This window comes from Saccostrea cucullata, unplaced genomic scaffold (genome assembly GCF_032062105.1).
Source record: "Saccostrea cucullata isolate Sc308-1 unplaced genomic scaffold, CSIRO_AGI_Scuc_v1 ctg614, whole genome shotgun sequence".
In the NCBI taxonomy this organism is placed as follows: domain Eukaryota; kingdom Metazoa; phylum Mollusca; class Bivalvia; order Ostreida; family Ostreidae; genus Saccostrea; species Saccostrea cuccullata.
The window spans coordinates 327,261-346,882 of record NW_026929124.1 but is presented as its reverse complement, the minus strand read 5'-3'; the positions used below and the strand labels follow the sequence as shown (position 1 = coordinate 346,882).

Here is a 19,622-nt window from a genome sequence, read left to right as displayed (position 1 = left end):
TTTTCTTTGATTTGAAAGACTGTATACATTTGTCACGACTTTAACTTTTCAATCGGCAACTTCCATTACTTATGTAGTAATATATGAGGGCTGTTCAATAAATAATGTCCTTGGTGCTCGGAAAGGAACAAAAACGCCTTTAAATGATTTAGTCTAGGAATGATTTCACTTATAATAAATAGTCTCTTTTAATCAAAATATACGTTCGTAACATTATTATCCAATGTCTGATTGTTTTTAGAACTCATTTTTGAGTATGGCCCTTCGTATACTGGAATATGGCAGATCCTAAGATTTACTGGACTTGTTTCTTCTTTCTGAAAGGTGTTTTTGTCAAGTTTGGAAAACGAAACAAGTCAAAAGGTGAAAGATTTGGCAAATATTGTTGGTGTGACAAAACATAAACTTTCTGTTTATCCCGAAAACTGCTTTTCTACAGGGCGTGCGGGTTTGGACACTGTCATGAAGAAATTTATTGTAGTGAATTCCTGATTCTGGTTCCTTCCTCTCCTAAACCTTTCGATTTTTTGGCAAATATATTTTGCTTTCTAGACTCCTCAAGAAATTGAACTGCCTCCCCAAATACGAATTTGAACAATTGCAATTCTTTGCTCTTTACAGACCTTTGCTGTTTTGTCAAGTACGTCTTATTGTAAATTTTGTTTTGAGGGTTTTATGCAATAGATTTGTTTCATTCTCTGTTTGAATATCAGACAAACGTGGATAACTATAATTTCTTATTTTTAAGAATAATTGTTTAGGTATTCTTACTCGCTGTCGCTTTAACTCATTTTTCAACACATAGGGTGCCCTTTGAGTACTAAACTTTTTTACTGTCAAATGATTCTTTAAAACAGTGTGAACTACTCCCAAAATGATGTCTATCAAATTTGCCATGTGTCGTAAAGTCATTCATACATCATCAGTAATTATTTGTTAAATTTCGGCAAACTGGTTGGTTGTTATAATTCCTTGTCGCCAAGGACGGTACCCTATCATTTTTGATTAATGAAATCCACCTGCTCATGTGTTTCTATAAAACAGACAATGTTGCTGTAAATTTCACCTATTTCAGTGAAAATTTCTTTTGGATTCTTAACAAGTTTTACAGCAGCTTTAATGAAACGTTTGATTTCACTTATTCACTAGTTTACTGATTCCTTAACCATTTATTTTTAATGCAGTGTCTCGAATAGCTCTTGTTTTCCAGCTTATCACATTGAAACTACAATGAATGTGATGAAAAGTGGTAACATATACTGTTAATAATTGATTCAAGATTGAATAATGAGAGAAAGTCAAGCTTAATGTCACATGATATCTATGTTGTTTGTCATAGAGTTCAGCACAATATTTATTGAACAGCCCTCGTACCTTCATCACCTGCCTACGGAGTTTATATCTTATCCTGTTTTTCTGTGCACACTGTCAAAATCTTTCTCAAAACCGAGGAAGTTGATGTACAGTGACATTTGCCATTTTATACACTGTTCTATAATGTTACAAATGGCAAAAAATTGTCTACACACCATGACAACATGTCTGCAGTCATTTATTGGGAATTTACCATTCTTTAATGATTCAATGCTGTTTTGGACTTCTTCAAGGGTTGGTAGTTCTAAATGTTTATTTCTAAGTCTTCAACATTGGGAACTGGACTTGCTGGCTCATCAGGCTCTGGGCAGTTTCGTACCTTCTGGAAATATTGTAACCAACGGTTGACTTGTTCGTGTTCCGTTGCCAGTGGGTAACCATCTTTTTCTGTCACAAGAAGCAGGTTAGGTTGTAGTGCGTAATTTTTGTTACTTTTTAAGGGTGTCCATTTCTCTATGGGAAGCAGTTCGTTCAGTTTCTTGTGCAAGACTGTCAACATACATTCGTCTATCCCTCCTAGCACTTCGCCTGACATCTTCATCCATTTTTAATATATTCGATCAGTGCATACTATTAATGCAAGATATATTACTGTATTCAGCGGCGGCTCACACAAATTAGTCCGACCAAAATAGTTCCATCATAATAAGTAGATACAACATTATTGTTCATGATAAGAGTAAAGTTGTGTATGTCATACGTTAAAGAAATCAAAAATAACGTCAAAATATTATTAGAAAGTTACCTTCCCCCCGAAATGCAAATAAAAAATATCAATATTCCTACGCTCGCTCCCTCCTCAGCCTTTTTTTTTTTTGCATGTTTGATAACAGAGAATATTTAGGTCATTCTTCGATTCATATCTTTTCACCGATGAATTAATAATACTATATCAACAATTGTATTAAGTACATGTTTATAGTCCGTTAATTATCATACAATTTCTTCTTAAAGAAAAAATTAATCATTCTGTGTGTGTATTACTAAATGACGGAATTTTCAATCCCTGGCCGGATTCTGCTCGTGTGTACACTTTGTAAACTGTAGGGTATGTGTGGCAAAACGAGAACTAGCTGGGTCGGAGATTCGGGTTCGTGTTGAAGTTCAGCATACCATTTTCTATAGAACTTGAATAATGTAAGTAATTTCTGCGACGAATACATTAGTATATTTCAGTAATTTTCAAAACAAAAAAGGTTTTTGAGTTTAGAATTTTCCGACCCGTCCTGATTTTCCTAACCCGGCCATTTTAAACACAAGTTGTTGCAGATGCAAATGTTAGAACAAACTATATATAGTTCAACAGGGATTGTATAATTTTTATTAATCAGAATTCGTATTCATATGATCTAATTAAGAAAAGAAAAGTTTTGTCTGCCATCGTAACTTCTCGGCAAAACAAAACGTGTTTCTCCGAGCTCGCTGGATGCGTTTGACAGCGCCATCGCACGTGTGTAGACCAAGGCTAATGTTGGTCTTGCGGACACAGGTAAATGTAGGCCTATGTGTACTGTTTGTTAGGAGACTGGGTGACCGTAATGCTATGGACTCACGAAATTTACAACAGTTCCATAATTAGACAGTGCAGTTTTTTTTATTAACGTCATTATAAACACTGTTAAACATATTAAATCTAAAAGTCGAATATCTTTGGATATGGGGTAACCCATATCTATTCTTGTTTATATAGGAAGCTTGTAATTGTCTTGTAATCTTGCAGACTTGTTACTGTTAATTTTCTGTTTTATGTTCTTTCTTTTACCTTATTTTTTCCATATACCAGTTCATTTATCTTTTTCTTTCGGTAGCCTACAGTTTCTTTCAGCGGCTTCAACATATTTTTAATATCCTTAACAACATCAAGAATTTCTTCAAGAACCTTAAGTCTGTTCTTCAATTCCAGAATGAAAACTTTCCTTATGTCTGGTAACTTTAACTTTTCCACGTCAAGCATCGTTTTTGTTTCTTTTTTTTTATTTCTACAAAGTTTTAGTTTTATGGTAGCTTTCAACAGATAGTGGTCACTGTTGACATCTACTCAACGACACACTTTTGTAAATTAACATCTTGTACACATTTGCGCCATTTGTCGTTTAAAGTTATTCGATTGATCTGGTTTTCTGTTCTGCGATTTAATTAATCATCATTCATTCATTCCGAGTACATCGAGCTTGTATTTTTGCATTTCATCTTCAACTTGTCACTTACTTGTATTCTCTTTGATGTTTCGTACATAGTGCGAACATTCCATTCTTCAACAGGTTTTTCTTTCGGTCTTAGAAGACTCTCAGTCGGTCTCGTAGAAAATGTCATATTGCCTGTATTTTGACTGAGGTCTTCGCAGACACAGCTTTTAATTATGACATTTGTGCACTAGTGATGGTACCACTGGGTAGTGAAAAGCGTCTAGTGTACTCTAGATAGCCTAAATGTAGAAGAAATGAAGAAACAAATGCGTACATTGTAGTTCCTTTCCTTGCCAGGAAAGAGCCTCTACACTTTCAAGACTCTTCCTCGAGGCAATGCATTGATACTGAGGGTATTCACTTCAGGTTGATATGTAGAGAATCTCGGAGTATCAAGGGCCCTACACATGTAGTGTGTAGGTCTATCGGCGTATGTATACGCCCTAGCACTCATTAATCTTGGCCCAGCTATGGGAAAAAAGTTCTACTGCCATGAGATGACGTGTGCGAGTCAAAGACTATGCGAATAAATCCAGGGAGAAGAAATTCGTTTGCACTGGATTGCAATTATCTATAGGAAGGACAACCCAGAAACAAAATCAGGCTCAACAGAGTGGAGGTTCTGCGTACGGCTAATTACCATACCCAGTAAAAAAGAACTAGTTACGGAAACTTCAACAATGGGGATGGAGATAACGAACAGCATTCAAGATCAAAACTCCACAAAACAATACAAAGTAGGAACAGAGCAAACACGGACCTCCAAAACATCGGTGGTGAGATTAGGTACAATGGAGGTGTGAGCATCCCCTGCAGACAGGTCACACCCGCCGTGTGCTCCTTGTCATAATCGGGAAATAACGGAAAAATCCGTCGTCAATTCAGTGACAATGGAGTAACAATTAGTATGAAAAACGTCAGTCAGCATTTGACTCAATGATAAATTGTAATTGCTGACAAGGTCATTGTAACAATAGAACTTACAAAATGATGACTTTAGACGAGACTGTTGATATTCTTGTTTCATCAACTTGTTTGTCAATAATTTACCTCGTTTTAGAAATTGTTCATACGTAGAGCATGTCTTTTTGCGTATCGAATCAACTGAGATATATAAACTCCTCATGCAGATCATGAAGGTATACTGCTGCATAAGTAAAGGAAGTTGACGATAGAAAAGTTAAAGTCATCACGTTTATCATAGAGCTTGGTTGTTAGATTACCATTAACGTCTTTTTCAAGTAAAATATCCAAATATGAAACAGATGTGTCAGACTCTGTGGTATCATTTATCTCAAGCTCACCAGGATATATCGTATCGACATGAGAATGGAAATCACCATTGTTATTTGACAGTACGTCATCGATATATCTAAATGTCGAGCTGAAGGGACAGCCAGTGTTTTCTTCTTTTCACGCACACATTCTTCTTCATATGAATACAAAAATAGGTCTGCTAATAACGGAGCGCAATTGATACCCATGGGAACTCCAATAGATTGTTGGAAGACCTGGTCTCCAAAAACAACATAGATATTATCATCAGAAACTCGAGCATCTTTTGGTGTCAACTTCTGAGTACTTATGTGTACAATCAGAATGTTTTTTAACAAAATAATTTTGCAAATGACCAGTGACAAGGTAAGTAAATTTACAAGTTCCATTTTGATTGAAAAAAGCAGCTGTCAATGATATCAAAAAGCCTGAACTTTACTTTATCGTGTTGTATGGTTGTGTATTAAGTTGAAAAGTCGTAAGTTTTTCAGTTGTTTCACCGGGTGTGTTCAACTGTTGAATTCTGCACACACCACTGAGCAAAGGCTGACAAAACTGATGTGTTGATTTTATTTTTGCACATTTCTAATCGGAATTTTCTGGATTATAGTTTCATATTTTTACTTTTTTTATTTTAATTGGTTAAAAAAATGTTTGTATGAAGTTTAGTTGCCTTTCCTTAATTTTGCAGATATTCCCTAGGAAAAAACCAACAACATTTTATTGCATCAACTTTAATGTGTTTGAGTGTGTTGGGGTTGGGTCATAAAATTAAATTTGGATTAATATCATTACCATAAAAATTTGAATAAAATTTGTTTAAATGTCTTCTTGATCAGAAAATAGTAGTTACTGATAAAATTTATGAGATGCTTTTTTAAATTAAAGCTACTAGTATATCTGAACCTTTGCAATAAATGAATGATTATACATTGTACACCAAATCGTGTTCAAAGTTCGTTCATAAAGTTATATATGATAAATGGATTTTACATACATGTCCTTAAGAAGCAGTGGGAGTGCAATTTCAGTTGGGAGGGGACACAAGTAAAGAAGGAGACAACCAATGAAAGATGCATTGAAATGAATAAGTCGAAAAACATAGAGTAGATGTATTTTAGGTTTTCTATCGTTTATTTATTGGCAAATTATTTTTTGCGGGGTGGGGGTGATCATCGTTCCGTCTAGCCTAATATAGTCCAAAGGATTGTTTTATCACTAAAAACCGTTTATCTTTAAATATCCTTCGGTTTTTAGCCAAAATATATACTGTCGCCAGTTTCACTTTAGACTTAAGGTATGTTACTCGTGAAATTTGTTAAATCAAGGATTTTTGAGAAGTATATTTTGGATAAGTACTCATGTAGTATGACTCAAAATCGCAGAGAAAATAAGAGGTCAGTGTGCATCTTACTGATCTATGGTACAATTATGTTGATCTTTTTGCACTTAAATTTTAACTCTTTGGTTTATTACTTTATCCCTTATTATATTTTATCAGATGTTACCTTGGCAATAAATTTAATCTTATTTTTACGTAAAATAGTTTGAATAATATTTATCATTGAACAAATCTTGCAAATTAATGCGCGTTAATTATTGTGTGACCTTTTTGCACTAAAAAGTAACATATTTGGGGTATTAAAAAACTAAATAGGCAATAAAATATTTTCTTACATCAAGCTTTTTACAACTTAAGTGCTGATCATTCACAAGTATCGAGGAGTTTTAAATAATGAAAGAAAAAGTTGGGGTCAGTGATATTAATTTTGAAATATTGGTCAAAATATGCGATTTTCATGCAAAAAATGGAGTAAATTTTATCTTGACTTCTTTAATATATCTTCATTTTTTGGCAAAGTTTGTTGAGGAAAGGTGTAAAACTTGTTCTAAAAATATAAATTAAGACCTGTATTAAATATTCCTAGCAATATCTCCGAGTAAAAGTATGTGAGACTTAAGTTTCAACACATTAAATTTAATAAATGTGCAGACTTGCAGAAATTTCAGCTAAATATCCTTCCATCACAAGAAATAGTCCCTCATAAATCTTGCTTCTTTGTAGATTTTTGAGCAATTTTTTCGATGAATGTTAAAAATTTTACATTGTTGAATTTAAATATTTTATAAAAAATTGAATTTTAATAAATATTTTGGAAGTAAGAGGTTCTGCGTGAACTTTTCTAAAAAGCTGACGAGTGACATACCTTAAGACATGTATAGATCTTACGATTATCATAAGATATGTCAGTTTTATAAAACAGCTGTGGTGCAATCTTACGATAATTTTCGGTCTTAAGACAGATCTTAGTCATTAGACAGCTTTGTGAAACTGGCCCCTGTTTCATAAAACTAATAGTGTAAGAAATCTTTAAACAAATCTTAAAACAAATTTCATTCTTCAATTTTACAGGGATTTTTTAAATACGTTTGCACGAAGTTTAGTTGCATTTCCTTAATTCTGCAGACGTACCTTCGCAAAAAAAAAAACAACAACAACCAAAAACGTTTTATTGCATCAACTTTAATGTAATTAGGGTGTGTTTGTGTGTGTGTTGGGGATTGGGTCATAAAATTAAATTTGAATTAATTTCATCACCATAAAAAATGAATAAAATTTTTATTTATAAATGTCTTAATTCTTGCTCAGAAAATAGTAGTTGCTGACGAAATGTATTAGATGCTTTTTTTAAAATTAAAACTACTAGAGAATCTGAACCTTTACAATCAATGAATGATTATAGCAGTGAATCCTTTTGAAACACAAAATCGTGTTCAAAGTTCGTGTATAAAATTCGATGAAGGTGTCTTTAAAACGTTTCAACTACTGCAACAAAATAACAATGCTAACAGATGAAGAAAAGATAAAAAAAAATTATTAGAAGAAAGCATATACATACAGCATAGTTTTCAAATTACACATTCCGGTAGATGAATGAGGGACACCCCAATAATAAAATTATTTGATTTTCATCTAATTTTGTACGACTGAGTGAAATGTTTACCTTCTAATTTTCTAAAAAAAAAAAAAAAAAAATCACCACAATGTAACAAAATGAATTAAAGTAAAACGTCTAAAAATGCTTGGTAGCTACACAGAAGTTCGATATTTTACTTTCATGGACTTATTTCATTCATAAAAAATGCATATACTTGACCTATCAATAAGAAAACTACATGTACCTCGAACACAGGATCAGGAATTACGTTAGTCATTTTAAAAATTGCTCAACTTAGCAATGCTTAGTCATGGTTATTGTGATATTTTTGCAGGTTTGGAATTCAAATGAAACAATTTTTAATAAAGTTTATATGATATATGGATTTTACATACATGTACATACATGGCTTTAAGAAGCATTTTTGGGGGTGTAATCTCAGTTGGAAGGGGACACAAGCAAAAAAAAAAAATGCATTGAAATAAATAAAGTGGAAAAAAAAAGATAAAGTAGGTACAATTTAGATTTTATATCGTTAATTTATTGGCAAATCATTTTTTTGCGCCGGGGGGGGGGGGGGGGGGGGGTTATTGTTCTGTCTGGTCTGATATAGTCCAAAGGATTGTTCTATCTCTAAAAACCTTTTATCTTTAAACAGCCCTCGGTTTTTAGCCAAAATATATACTGCCGCCAGTTTCACTTTAGACATGTATCTAGTTGTCTAAAGAAATTTGATAGATCTTATGATTATCATAAGATAATTATGACAGTTTCGTGAAACAGCTAAGGTGAAATCTCACGATTATTTTCGGTCTTAAGACGATCTTAGTCATAAGACAGCTTTGTGAAACTGGCCCCTGGACTGGACTCTTTTATGATTACGAATATTACTTATGCTAACCGCGTCAGTTCCTTTATTGGCATATCGAAGTAAAAAGAAAAGACGGATCGTTTTAGCTGCATTTTCTTCGGTAAAACATGGGAGTTTAAAAAGCATATGATTTGCAATATCCATAATCCATAAAGACATTTTTTTCAGACATAGTAAGCGGATATAAAACGTGGTTCGGTCTTTGTAATTTATATGATTGACAAGATGTATCAAACTTTACATACTATTCCATTTCTGGAAGTAGGATATCCCTTTATTTTAATTAATATTACACTATATATATTTTCACAATAGGATATAATGCAAAGAGGTCACAAATATAAATTCTAGCATACGAAAGCTTTTCGCTTACTTAGGCCTGTAGGATAACATTCTCTTACAACTTAAACAATGACCAAATCATATTTTGGAATATGACTGAGTTCTGGATTCACTGTACATAGTTTATGCAATAAAACAAAATGTTTCAGCCCCAGAATGGCACCCCGGATGAAAAAGACAATTCAAAATCATTACCTACAAGACACAATCTTATTATTTATGAGGATTTGGCTACTGCCCAAATGGGAATCAGTGTTTTGTAAAAACGTTGCCCAATACAATTCTGGAACCTTTTTGCGTATCTAAACTACATTCTACCTATAATATTCTAGAGGTTGACTTCGCTATAACATAATATGTTAGACGTCTTAAAATATTTTTTGGGGAAAATATCGTTTCTTGACTCCTTATTAGAATATCAATTTTCAGGATGAGAATGGAAATTTCAAATCTCTTTTTTGCACATGACACAAGTCCCCATGACACAAGTCCTGGGGACTTGTGTCTTAGACGAGCTCACTTTTGATATCAGTCTCACTATTCTATTGATGATTCCTTTTGTAAAAGTGACACTGAGATCAAAAGTGAGCTCGTCTAAGCTTTTTGCCCCCAAGCCTGCTACATAAAAAATGAAATGGATCAATTTTAACTTATTTAGTACCAGACATGTTCTAAAAGATGATTTGGCTATTATCACAATTTTGGCAAGATGGGAATAAGAATTTCAGAATTTTGGCTGGGTAGGAATAAACCAAATAACCTGGGGCCTCTGTCGAAACCAAAGAGTTACTTCTTTGTAATTATTTAACCCACTTATGTATTTATATAATCAGACCAAAGCACACCGGTAGTCTACGTACGTACTAAGTCTCATTGTAGAGTGTTTTGAAAGAAATTCATATAAATTACTATTTTTATATACCATGGCAACATCGTTCATATACAATCAAATACCGATATAAAAATAACTATTTCAGAAGTTTTATTGAAATCGAATAAAATCTTTGAGAATCAACGTTTTGAAGAATTTTCAGATTTCTATTTTAACCGCCGCGCAACCCACAAAAGATACATATAAAGTGCTTTACGATGAACACAAAAATAGTTAGCAAAAGTCACAGAGAAGATTAGTAACTTACTGTCCATACAATTACTTCTTGAAAAGTAATTTTGATTAGATATTGGTTGGGTTTACTAGATAACATTAGTAAAACTAGAATTTACAAGTAACTTTCACCTTGTATCTATACGACCTACTACTTACTAATCTTAGCTAGTACTAATTACTATTACAAATCACGACGAACGATTTAAGAGGCACACTAGTTAAATCTGTTACTGTAGTATAGTTGACTTGTTTAACAAGAAAATGGACCAAACCTGTAAGAGAAGTGTTCTGTAGAAAAAAAATGCTTACAGGCAAATGGAGGGACATACATATATTTTTATATGCATAAGTTCCACAGACACTTTTTTCGGTAATAATTTTTTTTAACCCATAGTATAATGATACCAAAACATATCCAACTCATAATTAAATTGAGTACCCCATCCCCAGAACACTTTCAGACGAAATGCACTGGCAAAACTTGTATAAACATTGTCTTCTACGGAAATTTATCTACGCAACTATATATGGTATGCTTTACTTTATTTTCTTTTATCTCGATTTGTAAACAGCATAAAAACTCTGCACACCGAGTAGGAAATTCGAATTACACCATGAGATGGTTTGTACTAAACCCAGGCAGAGATGTTGTCTAAAATCTGTTAAAAAATTACATCGGAAAATGGAAAATGATGCGCAGACAAATTTTAATATATTTCACTGCAAAATTTATACACTGTCTGGTATTTAATTTTAAACTCAATCATTTTTGGGAGTTGAACTTTGTTCAGTCTCCCTTGGTCATCACGCATTTTACATGCGCAGTAATTTGTGTTGATTATGTAGAGCCGAAAGCGAGGCTACTGTGTCGACCGATTTACTCCGATGATATTCAATGCATAGAAAACATGCATAAACATCCGCCACAAATAGTTCATGTCATTTTTCTCCTGACTTGATCTAATTTTTATAATTTGAAATGTAAGTATTTGTAATGATAAAGTAATCTTATTTTGAATATTAGATTTCGTTCAAAGTAAAACTAAATTATACAGAACCTCAAAGGTTTTTCATAATGGAACTCATTTTTAGTGTAGCGTCATCTATAAACACTGAAAGAGATACGAACGACAACTCTTCATACTGACAGCAAGCGGTTAATCTAGTCTTCCCGACGCCCGACTGTCCCGGATTTTGGGTTTTAGCAATTTCTTTTTTACCGGTGCACAGAATTAATGCAAACTTTTCATGAACATTCTCTTGGCTTAAATGAATTCATTAATGCATAAATACTTTCGGAAACATGCGTATTTATTACTTAATCAGCAGTATCACCTACCAAAAACGGTAAATCTAGTACTCTGTTATAAATGTTAAAACCAAAAACGGATACCGATGTTTTCGTAGACTCGCGATTAAAAACAACAATATTTTTTCTTTCAATACTAAAAAGGAAAACCTCATTTACATACCAGATAATTTGTACCCACACAAACTCTCACATACACCACTGTTTTTATGTTTGGTCATTAATTATTTGTTTTTAAATTGGCATTGCTTTTTTCTTCACAATATTAAAAAAATTAAGTTCTGACGTACTCCATGTACAATGATGACTTCGTGTAATTGAAATACATTTATATTCACAAAAAAGTTTTAGATAACAAACCTGTTTGCTCTAAAAGGGATGCTGTGTGAAAATCCACATTTTATCAACATTGATACTATTTCTGTGAAACTGAAATTTTCATGACACCTGGGTAAACGTGCCAAGGAAAAATATATTACAAATTTGAAGATGAACTAGAGGTACTGTGAGCAGTGAATTATATAAATGATCAACCGTCTCTAATATCAATATAATGGCAGTGTCCATGTTTTGCAATGGGAAACCCAATATATGTGTAGGATGAAAAAGTAATAGAAGGTGTACAACGGCAATATGTAATAAAGATTCTCTGAAAATTTTATTCAGTGGTGTAAGAGGAGTTGCGGATAAGAGATGGGCATACCTAAAGCGTAACAAACAGATGGACAGACATCTCGATTAATAAATACCCTCCCGCTTTTCAAGCAGGGGGTATAAAAAAGGACTAATGCAGGCAGGCAAGCATTATGGCCCTTGCATTTTTCTTTCTTTCTTTTTTTTTTTTTTGGTTATTCAATGTCTCTGAATGTCTTTCTCAAGATTTTTGCAACACAAAAAATCTGAAACAGTTGTGTGTATTTGAAATAATAATACTGTTCACTCACTTAACCTATCGATCAAAGATTTTATTTTACACCATGTTCAACTCCCATGAGTACTTTCAGTACTTTGATTTAAAGTTTGCTCTCTGCCCGTGACTAGCACATACTAGTACCATTTCATGGTGAAATTCGACTCGGCGAGTTCAAGGAAGTAACTAGGCTCAAAGTTTTAGTGATCGAGGCAATAGATCTGGGAGCCACCCGAGTCTCAAGGCCATAGGAGTTTCTGAGGGGCTTCTCTAGGGATACGGGATTTCCCAAAATTAAAGACAATCTTTGAATGTTTTTTTAACGTTTTGAATTGTCTTTCGCTTTGAAAAGTGGCTATCTAGAGCGTATGGTTCAGAGGAATATTGATCCTTACGTTGAAGGTTCGAATCAACACTGCGGGGGTGTGGAGACTTATGTTGCAGTATGATACTGATATGCTTGCACGAAAAAGATCATTGGTCAATGGCCCCGAGTGCCGAGTATTGCTCTAAAATTTGCAGCCCTCTACTGCCAAGTGGTGGCATCTCAATAAGAGGGAAAAAAATCTTCAGTTGGAATGGACGTAAAACAGACAAACAAATTAAAACTAAAGTTTTGAATATTATTATTTTTTTTACATGCGTTCTAAACAATAATGACACACCTGGTAAGAAGATTTACAGGTTTACAGAAATTGAAAGAAAAATTGAAAGTATTTTTTTAGTACTAAGACACACATAATTAATTAAAGTTAAAAATAAACCTTTTTTTATTTTCACAATGCTCCAAAATTTTAGTGAGGCCTCAATGGTAGTTACGGCCTTGGAGTTTTGACGCTGTTTACGGTGATAAACGAAGATAGAGACAAACATAGCATATATGGTATATATGTAGATAAATTGTCGGAGAAGACAATGGTAAAACAAGTTTGCCAGTGCATTTCTCTGAGTTGTAAATTATTGCAATTCTGGGGAGGGGGTCCTCCATGTAATTCTGACTTGGATACCTTGTGTCCTTATTATACAATAGAAAAAAGTGCCTATGATAAGCTCTTTTGTTTCTTTGAACAGAACTAAAATTGGACGGATTTAAGTATTTTATAATTTATATCCTTATTAAGTTACAAAGGAAATTCTTTTTGCCACATGCGTCTCTGTGCTTTGAATACGAATTCTTTGCCTATCAGTTTCCAACAATTTGCACACTGCAACCCTCAGTAAATCAAGGTCTGCCTCCTCGAACGCCTCAGAATGATGAATAATGTACTCATCACCTATCATAAAATCATAATATACTCGTAATGGGGAGAAGATGATAAAATGGTTTTTAACATTTTTTTTTATTTTCAAGTTCACTCACCACGAAGAGAGAGAGAGAGAGAGAGAGAGATTTACACACTACACACCTTCAGATGTTTGCTTCAATTCGAGATATAATAGATGATGGTTTTCCCCAAATTCCATACAAAGAGTGACAAGATTCATGGCATTCACATGGAAAAATAACACTTGGAGATATATCAAATTCTCATGCAGAGAGTGGCTCATCACAAGAAACTTAAGAAAATCCTCAGCAGTGATTATAGACTCTGCATGTGTAACCTCAACACCTGTACAATGAAAATTACATGTATATAAAAATTGTTTTACTGAGAATGAAATGTAACATGTATATATCATATTGACTCATATATATTGACAGTAAAGAATTGCTATAAAATTACCCAGAGCAAGTCTCTTTAAATCTTGTAATTTGTTCTCCCTGTTAATTTGTGTAGATAGTTCGGTTGAAATGTAACATGTATATATCATATTGACTCATATATATTGACAGTAAAGAATTGCTATAAAATTACCCAGAGCAAGTCTCTTTAAATCTTGTAATTTGTTCTCCCTGTTAATTTGTGTAGATAGTTCGGTGACAAATTGATTAAAATGAAAGAATTCTGCAGATCTTTTGAGTGCGGATAGTCCAGGCAATTCTTTGACTTTTCTGGCATCTAAGATGAAAATAAAGACATTCTAAGTGAACATATAGAAATATAGGTAAAAATGATTGCATGAAAACTTTTTTCATATTCCCAAATACCACTTGATTAGTTGCTATTTACCTTTAGAAAAAATATTGCTGCAATGTATTTCTCCAGTGCTTAACCATTGTAAAAGGCTATTTGCATCATAAAAAATACTGTATCCAATATGTTTAATCTTCAGGACAATGGTTTCTTTGTACATTCGTACTTCTGATGAAATAACTTCAGTATTGTATGAAGAACATTCAAAAGTAGACTTGCATTTCAAAACTCAACATCATTTCTAAAATAAAAATTTTGGGTTCTTCTATCATTTGACATGAAATATTTTTAATATATACAAACCTCTTTTGCCATCATCTGCTTTTTCCAACAAAGGGAGGGATTCTTCTTTTACTGTATCTGAGAAATTGAGTAAGTTGAAAAACAATGCACTTTTCTTTAACAATTGATATTGAATTATCAAGTTTTTATACAAAATAAATACAAAAATTCTCTTCAAATTTAAAACCAAATAAAACCAAGCAATTTATTCAATTTGGAAAGCGGAATGATATGTAAATGCTTTAAAACATATTTGTGAAGCAATCTTTTGATTAAACATCACCCCCCTTGTAATACCTATTGTGCCCCAAGGTCATAAATTTAACAAGTTTGAATCTACACTATGCAACATGCAACACCTTCTATATAAGTACATGTACCAGCTTTTATGGCCTAGTGGTTCTTGAGATGATTTTTGAAGATTTTTCCTACATATGTCAATGTAAAACAAAACTTAGACTCCCTATTGTGGCCCATCCTACAACTGGGGGTCATCATTTTAACAATTTAGAATTTACACTTCAAACAGGATACTTCCATATAAGTGTCACTTTTTGTGGTCCATTGGTTCTTGAGAAGTAGATTCGTCATTTTCCCTATACATATCTATTTAAAACTTGGATTCCCTATTGTGGTCACGCCTTACCCCCGGCCGGGGTCAAGACTTTATTAATTTAGATTCTACACTTCCCCAAGATGTTTTAACATAAGTTTCAGTTTTTCTAGGTTATTAGTTCTTAAGTATATTTTTTCTTTTTATTTCATATATGTAAAAATACGAATCCCTATTGTGGCCCTGCCCTACCACGGCGGTCATGATTTTAATAATTAAGAATCTACACTATCCCAAGATGCTTCTACATAAATGTCAGCTTTTATATGGCCCAGTGGTTCTTGAGCAGAAGACTTTTAATGACCCCACCCTATTTTTGTCTTCTCTTGATTATCTCCCATTGTAAGGGAACTTGGCCATTCATTTTAGGTCATTCATTTTAAAAAATTAAACTTCTCTTCACCATAGGATACTTTGTACAAAGTTTGGTTAAGATTGACTCAGTGGTTCTTGAGAAGAAGTTGAAAATGTAAGAAGTATATGTTGAGTTTCTTTTACAACATTATGAAGAACAAGATGTGTTTGTGAAACACTGATGCCCCCGTATGGCACCATAATAATGATGAAATTTTTCTTAAATGCAAATTTAATGTACTGGTACCAAAAGTAGGGTATTCTCACTGGAAATATAATTGTGAAATATGAAAGTAGGCCAAGGTTAACGTTTTTTTCCGAAGTATGGAAATCTTTAAGGTCATTGGTATCCAATGAGAGGTTTTGCCACAAAAAAATACATACTAGTATGGAAAGTATGGAAGCCCTAGTCCTAACCGTTCAGAAGTTATAAGCAAGGTTAAAAATGTTCAAAAGTTGGTAAAACTCCAAGATTAAGGTCAAAGGTCTTGCTAAAGTTCTTTCCACATAGAATACATATGTAAAGTATGAGAGCCTTAGCCCATACCGTTCAGAAGTTATGGCCAAGGTTAAAAATTTAAAAAACTACGTCAAACTCCAAGGTTAAAGGTTTTGTTATCAAAGGAAAGGTCTTGTCACAAGAATTAAATATGTAAAGTATGAAAGCACTAGCTCTAACCCTTTTAAGTTATGGTCATAGTTTGCTTTTTAAAAGTACTAGTAGGTCAAACTCCAAGGTCAAAGGGTCAAAGTTCTTGATATCCAATGAAATGTCTTCTCACAAGTATAACATATGTGAAGTATGAAAGCCATACCAATTACCGTTTAAAAGTTATGGCCAAGATTAAAGTTTTTTCTAGTAGGAAAATCTCAAAGCTCAAGGTCAAAAGGTCAAGGTTGTTGGTATCCAATGAAATGACTTTCAAAAAAGAATACATATGTGAAGTATAAATGTCCTGGTATTTACTGTTCAAAAGATATGACCAAAGTAAAAGTTTGGAATGTTTGTATAAAAGTGGGTCAAACTCTAAGGTCAAGGTTAAAAGGTCAAATTTGATGGCACCCAAAGAAAGGTCTTGTCACAAGGAATACACATGTGAAATATGAAAGTCATTGCTCCACTAAATCAAAAGTTATGGGCAAGGTTTAAGTTTTTGCGGACAAACAGACAGCCAGAGAGACAGACAGACGGAAGGACACGACAAAAACTATATACCCCCGAAACTTCGTTTACGGGGGCATAAAAATCATCATCTTTTATACTAGTGCAAGTACAGTAAATATAAATCTAAAGAAACTCTACACATTTCTAATAAAATCATCATCTCTTATACTACTGCAACTACAGTAAATATAAATTTACAATTATACACCCTACACTCTTCTAAAAAGTTCTTGTTTTATTAAGGAATGAAGCTTATTTCAACTTATGTTATACGATATAACATAACTTGGGGCAGTTTACGCTTTATAAACCGCGAAACTGCCCCAAGTTATGTTATATCGTTTAACATAAGTTGAAATAAGCTTCATTCCTGAATAAAACAAGAACTTTTTAGAAGAGCGTAGAGTGTATAATTGTAAATTGTAATTGTGTAGAGTGTATAATTTAATTTCAATGTAGACAATGAGACAATATTTCCATTTTTTCCTTCGGAAAAAGGCTTCAAATAACGCATATTTTCAAAGTTAACGTCAAGCGGAGTAATACGTTTTTGACGTAACTCATTGTGACGTAGGCAAGTTATGTTATACAAAATGGATAAAACCGTTTAACCAATCAAATGACGTGTTACAAACGAAACTAAATTATAAAAAATATAGAATGATTAAAATGTAACATTAATAAGTATAAAGGAAAATTTAGAAAATTGATACTTCATGAAGATTTTGTTAAAATTTTCCTCTCAATATTGCAATTTTTGGACAGAGAATTTTACATTTCAAGTGAATCCAATTTAAAGAAACAGTTGAAGATTTTTTAATTATATTACTGTTAATTAAGGAATGAAGCTTATTTCAACTTATATTATACGATATAACATAACTTGGGGCGGTTTACGCTTTATAAACCGCGAAGCGGTTTATAAAAAAGGCGTAAACTGCCCCAAGTTTTGTTATATCGTATAATATAAGTTGAAATAAGCTTCATTCCTTATAATTTAATTTCAGTGCAGACAATGAGATAAATTTCTCCCCAGAATAAGGCTTCACATTGATTAGATTTTAAAAGTAACGTCAAGCGGAGTGATACGTTTTTTGACTAACTCATTGTGACGTAGGCAAGTTATGTTATACAAAATGGATAAAATCTTTTATCCAATCAAATGGCGTGTTACAAGTAAAATTAAATTATTGAGAAATATTAATAACTGTAGAGTAAACATGTGTAAAATTTTCTTTCCTGATTAAATGATGTCACCTACCTGCCCCATGTTTTCTCTTCCTTTTCTGTCTATATCTAATATACACGATGGTGAACAGAATTAATATGATGATCAACAAGGCTGCTACCGCTGCAGAAATACTTATGCATCTGAAAATGATAATTATGACCAAAAAGACTCTAAAATCAGTACTGTTTTGGAAACGGGTATAAACAATATATATATATATATATATATATATATATATATATATATATATATATATATATATATATATATATATATATATATAAAATAAACTATATATAAACTATATGTATTTTAAATTAAGTTTAACTTAACTTAAATTAATTAACATAACCAATAGTTCTTTAAAATGTTTTTTTAATGAAATAAAATTTTGTGAATTTCACTTTGACATTGAGATCCATATTTCAAGCTAACTGTATCTCACTAAAAACAAGCTACAATGTATCTTAAAGAAGTGGAAATACAAGCGACCTACAAGCAGGTACAAATGGGATAGACACACACCAACTTTACCTTATTTTCAGCGTTCTGAGGGTCAATGCTTATCATATATTTTTATATTTTAGGACGTTCGATCCTGTGCTTTTGAGTCGATTTTGGTCTTGACCTTTATAAAAACTTCTGCATCATTTTTAAGTTTTAACATTGAATTTAGATTCTACTATGCAAATTAAACTAATCCATTGCAAAACCGCAATTACATTCTATTCAAGGAGATTAAGCCAGTAACAGGGTTTGTTTTTTTTTAAAGAAAATAATCAATTTTTCCCTTTTGAAATATATACATTACTGTTTATTTTAGACTCCCATTTTCTATGCTGGTTGTATATACGCAAAGCTGTTTTATGTAGTGAAATATATGTTATGCTTGTTCTGAAATATCTATAAAATTATTTCTTATGAATCCTTTCGACGAATTATGACAAATATAGTTAATATATTCTGAAAGTCAAGGAAAAAAAAAACAATTTTAACATAAAATTGACACGTTTTTAGTAAAATCTAAAAATTTACATCACAAACCCCCACTTTTGATGTTCTTTACTGATTATTTAAATAACTTTGACCTATCTGCTCAAAGCTTAAGACTTTAAATTAATATCTTTGCTTATTAAATTTTCAATGCCAGAAAAATCAAATTTTATGAGTGCAGAAAGGTCAAATAATTGATAATGCGAAGCAATTGGTGATAAATGTCGGATTCTATTCTATGGCGAATGAACAATGAGTAAAGCAACAGTTTCTATACAGAGATTGGACATGCCACACAACTAGATGAGCCTACAGTCATATAGATTTTTTGGAGCCCTGAGCCCCCCCCCCCCCCCCCCCCCGTCTCTTTCCCCATCCACTTTGAGAAATTTTTCTACAGGCTTGTAACAAGCTATTTGGATTGCTGTATATTGAATGTGATGTACGTCATTGACATGCTTCAAAAATATTTCATTAAATTAAGAAACGGCCACATTCCTCTTTAAAATAGTAAGATTAATTATATTTATTCTAATTAAGTTCAATTTATGAATTTTGTTTCATGTAGATCTTGAGTATCTTCAACGGAAGATTG

At 32.7% G+C, this 19,622-nt stretch overlaps 1 protein-coding gene across 3 annotated transcripts in view; it reads right to left on the bottom strand.

The window, feature by feature from the left end:
• Nucleotides 1-13,360: 13,360 nt before the first annotated feature.
• LOC134279855 (uncharacterized) overlaps nt 13,361-19,622 on the bottom strand; it is a 37,034-nt gene continuing 30,772 nt past the window's right edge. For all 3 annotated transcript variants that reach the window (XM_062762274.1, XM_062762273.1, XM_062762275.1), the window contains 5 exons: nt 18,065-18,174; nt 14,693-14,749; nt 14,171-14,314; nt 13,721-13,924; nt 13,361-13,588 (listed from right to left, as the gene is read on the bottom strand). In XM_062762274.1, coding sequence (XP_062618258.1) covers nt 13,431-13,588; nt 13,721-13,924; nt 14,171-14,314; nt 14,693-14,749; nt 18,065-18,174 — 673 coding nt within the window. In that variant the 3' untranslated portion in view covers nt 13,361-13,430. The remainder of the gene's footprint in view (nt 13,589-13,720; nt 13,925-14,170; nt 14,315-14,692; nt 14,750-18,064; nt 18,175-19,622) is intronic.